Source organism: Rhinolophus ferrumequinum, chromosome 11, assembly GCF_004115265.2.
Source record: "Rhinolophus ferrumequinum isolate MPI-CBG mRhiFer1 chromosome 11, mRhiFer1_v1.p, whole genome shotgun sequence".
NCBI lineage: Eukaryota > Metazoa > Chordata > Mammalia > Chiroptera > Rhinolophidae > Rhinolophus > Rhinolophus ferrumequinum.
This window is the reverse complement of record NC_046294.1, coordinates 31,510,076-31,513,789: the sequence shown is the minus strand read 5'-3', so window position 1 is coordinate 31,513,789 and position 3,714 is coordinate 31,510,076. Positions and strand designations below refer to the sequence as shown.

Below are 3,714 nucleotides of genomic sequence, written 5' to 3'. Positions count from 1 at the left end.
GGTTTTTCAAGGAAGGCCCCAGAATAATTGCATATGACGCTTTTATTGAGATGATAATTTCTGCCTTCAGTAGAAATAAACCAAATAGTAAAGCTCACTTTGAACATGAAAGCAAAGGCTCTGTGTCATATAAATACCCGTAAATCTGAATCACCTTTTCTCCCCAAACCCTTTTTATCTAATGAAAGATAAAATATTTTTTGTGTTTTTAGAGAGTATGAAAAGCCCAAAATTGGAGTTAATTGTTTTTAAAGATGAGACAAATGGAAAACAAATGGCTAGATGATAGACTTAAAGCTAGGTATATCAATAATCACATCTAAATATTCTAAGTTATAGATGGCTAGATTTTATTATTTAAAAAGCAAGGCACAACTATAGACTACCAACAAGAAATTCACTTTAAATATAGAGACATTATGTTAAAAACAAAAGGATATACAAAGATATATCATGTTAGCATTAAGCAAAGAAAACTGGGATAATATATTTATATCAGGTAAATATATATTTCAGTGCAACTAATATTACCGGGAATAAAGAGGATCATTTCATAATTATAATTCATAACAAGATTTAATAATCCCAAATGGTTCTGTATGTAATGATGGAGTTCCAGAATACATGAAGCAAAAAGTGATAAAAATACACAGAGAAATATACCAAACCATAATTACAGTCACAAATTTTCATGCCAGTTTTTCAATAATAGTAGACCATAGAAAGTAAATCATTAAGCATAGAGAAAACTGGACCTCTATGAACTAACTTCACATAATACTATATATATATACATAACACTCCATGAATAGCAGAATAAACATTTTTTTTCAAGTATACACAGAAAACTTACCAAAATAGACCCTGTTTTTCACCATAAAGCAAATATTGATACATTTTATTTTATTTTATTTTATTTTATTTTATTTTATTTTATTTTATTTTATTTTATTTTTTTAGGCAGATGAAAGCTATTTTATTGAATGATTGATCCATATACTGGACAATGGCTAGAAAAGCTGAGTTTAAGTACAGGCCACTATGTACAGGTAAAAGAGATGGAGCTTTATTTCTTGGTCTCTTCTTCCTTGGACAGAGTCTTGATGATTTCCTCCTTTTTGGCCTGGAGTCGCTCTTCACGGTGCTTGCGTGCTTCCTTGGTCTTAGACCTACGGGCCACAGCCTGGTCAGCAAGAAGCTTCTTGCGAGCCTTGTCTGCCTTCAGCTTGTGGATGTGTTCCATGAGAAGCCGCTTGTTTTTGAACACGTTACCCTTCACTTTCAGGTACAGGCTGTGATACATGTGGCGGTCAATCTTCTTAGATTCACGGTATCTTCTGAGCAGTCGGCGAAGAATTCTCATCCTTCTCATCCAGGTTACCTTCTCAGGCATTCGAGCATTGGCAATACCTATGCCTATATGCCTGCCCTTCCTACGGGCCAAAGTGTTTTTTCGGCATCGAGCTCGGGAATGGACAGTCACAGGCTTCCGGATGATCAGCCCATCTTTGATCAGCTTCCGAATCTGCTGGCGGGAGTTGGCGTTGGCGATTTCATTGGTTTCATTGGGGTCCAACCAGACCTTCTTTTTGCCACAGCGGAGGACACTGGAGGCAAGCCTCTTCTGAAGCCTGAGCATACTCATGGCTGCGGCCGCAGCAGGGAAAGAGCACTGATACATTTTAAATGATTCAAATCATGCCAAGTATGTTCTTTCTAGGAAATGAAATTAAATTAGAAGTCAATAAGAGAAAAAGATCTGGCAAGATTTACAAATATTTGGAAACTAAAATACAAACGTATAAGTTATTCACAAGTCAAAAAGTCAAAATAGAAAATAGACCATATGTGTACCGAATGTAAATGAAAGGCCAACGTATAAAGATATGTGAGATGCAGGTAAAAGATATTTATAGGAAAATTTATAGCACTAAATATATATGAAAAAAAAAATGTTTTCAAATAAGTGAATCAACTGCCATTCTAAAAACCAAGTAAAGGAGAGCAAATTAAACCAAAAATGTGCTGAAAAAAGAGACAATAAAGATCAGAGCAGACACCAGTGAAATAGAAAAGAAAAAAACAATAAACCCAAAAGCTGGTTCTTGATTAGATCAATAAAATTGATAAACCTCTAGGTCAGTACTTCTCAACCTTTTATTCACCATTAGCTCTGTAAGAAGATTTTTTTTTAGACATTTCTGTCTCCTTAATCGCCATCTTCTATTGAAATTTTCATACTACCGATATACTGTATATGTTTTGTATATGTATATGTTTTGTATATGTATATATGTATGTATCTGTTTGTAAACATGTGCTTCATAGATAAGAACAGTGTTAGTTTTAGCAATTATCTCCTCCACTGGCAAGAACCACTTTGCATGACTTTGGTGGCAATATTGCACCTGACTGAAAATGAATGACGTAAGCATTGGCAAAAGGTGTGGGGGGGTCGGACAGATAATACCTAATTTACCAATATGAAAAATGAAAGAAGTGATATCACTACAGATTCTAGATACATCATGGATTATCAAGGAATATTATGAACAGCTTCATACCAATTGATTGAATGACATAAATAAAATGGAGAAATTAATTTGAAACATGCAAAAAGACAGATAATCTGAATAATCTATATCTATTAAAGACATTTATTTCTTGTCAAAAAATCCTTCCCACAAGTAAAATTTTAGATGTAGATGGCTTCACTAATAATTCTGTCAACACTTAATGAAGAAATAATACTAACTTTATATAAAGTCTTCCGTAAAATGGAAAAGTTTATGTATTTTAACTTATCCATGAAGTAAGAATTACTCTCATATCAAAAACAGACAAAAATATTGACAGAAAAGCAAATTTCAGACCAATGTCCCCTAATAATATAGATGAACACATCCAGAAAAAGGTAAAGTAAATTAAATCCAGCAATGTATAAAAAGGGTAATACGTCATGATCAAGTAGGGTTTATACCAGGAATGCAAATGCAAAAGCAATCAGTGAAGAAGTCTTTTCAACAAAGGATGCTGTAACAGTTGGATACTCACACGGGAAAACAACAAAAACAAATCAAAACACTGATCCATACCTCATCCCATATTTAAAAATTAAGACAAAATGAATCTCAGACTTAATGCAAGCATAAAACGTGAGAGAAAAATTTTGTGACTTTTTTGTTATGCAAAAATGTATTAAATGCAACACCGAAAGCATGATCCATAAAAGAGTTGATAAATTGAGCTGCTTCAAAATTTTAAAAAATTTGCTTTTTGAAAGACACAATTAAGAAAATGAAAAGACTAGCTCCAGACTTGAAGAAAATATTGCAAATCATATATATGATAAAGGCCTTTTGTCTAGAATATAGATGTAAGTCTCAAATTTCAATAATAATAATAAAACAATAACAACAAACCAGTCCAGTAAAAAATGAGCAAACATTTGGATAGACACTTAAATGAATGGCAAATAAGCACTTTAGAAAGATGCTTAACACTATTAGTTATTAGAGTAATGCATATTAAAACCCAAAAAAGATATTCCAATACACTTGTAAGTATGAATGATATTTTAAAGACTTACCATATTGAGTTTTGGCAAGGACGTGGAGCAATTAGAACTTTCATACATTAATGGATGATATGTAAAATGAAACTTCCAATTTGTAAAACAGTTTGGCAGTTTCTTAAAAATTGCATATTCTCCTA

General features: G+C 32.6%; 1 protein-coding gene across 1 annotated transcript; it reads right to left on the bottom strand.

Annotated features, from left to right (window-relative positions):
• Positions 1–963: 963 nt before the first annotated feature.
• Positions 964–1,667, bottom strand: LOC117030529 (60S ribosomal protein L19-like). Its single transcript, XM_033120647.1, has one exon. It carries the CDS (start codon positions 1,643–1,645, stop codon positions 1,067–1,069), a length of 579 nt encoding a protein of 192 aa, XP_032976538.1. The 5' UTR covers positions 1,646–1,667; the 3' UTR covers positions 964–1,066.
• Between the last annotated feature and the right edge of the window lie 2,047 nt (positions 1,668–3,714).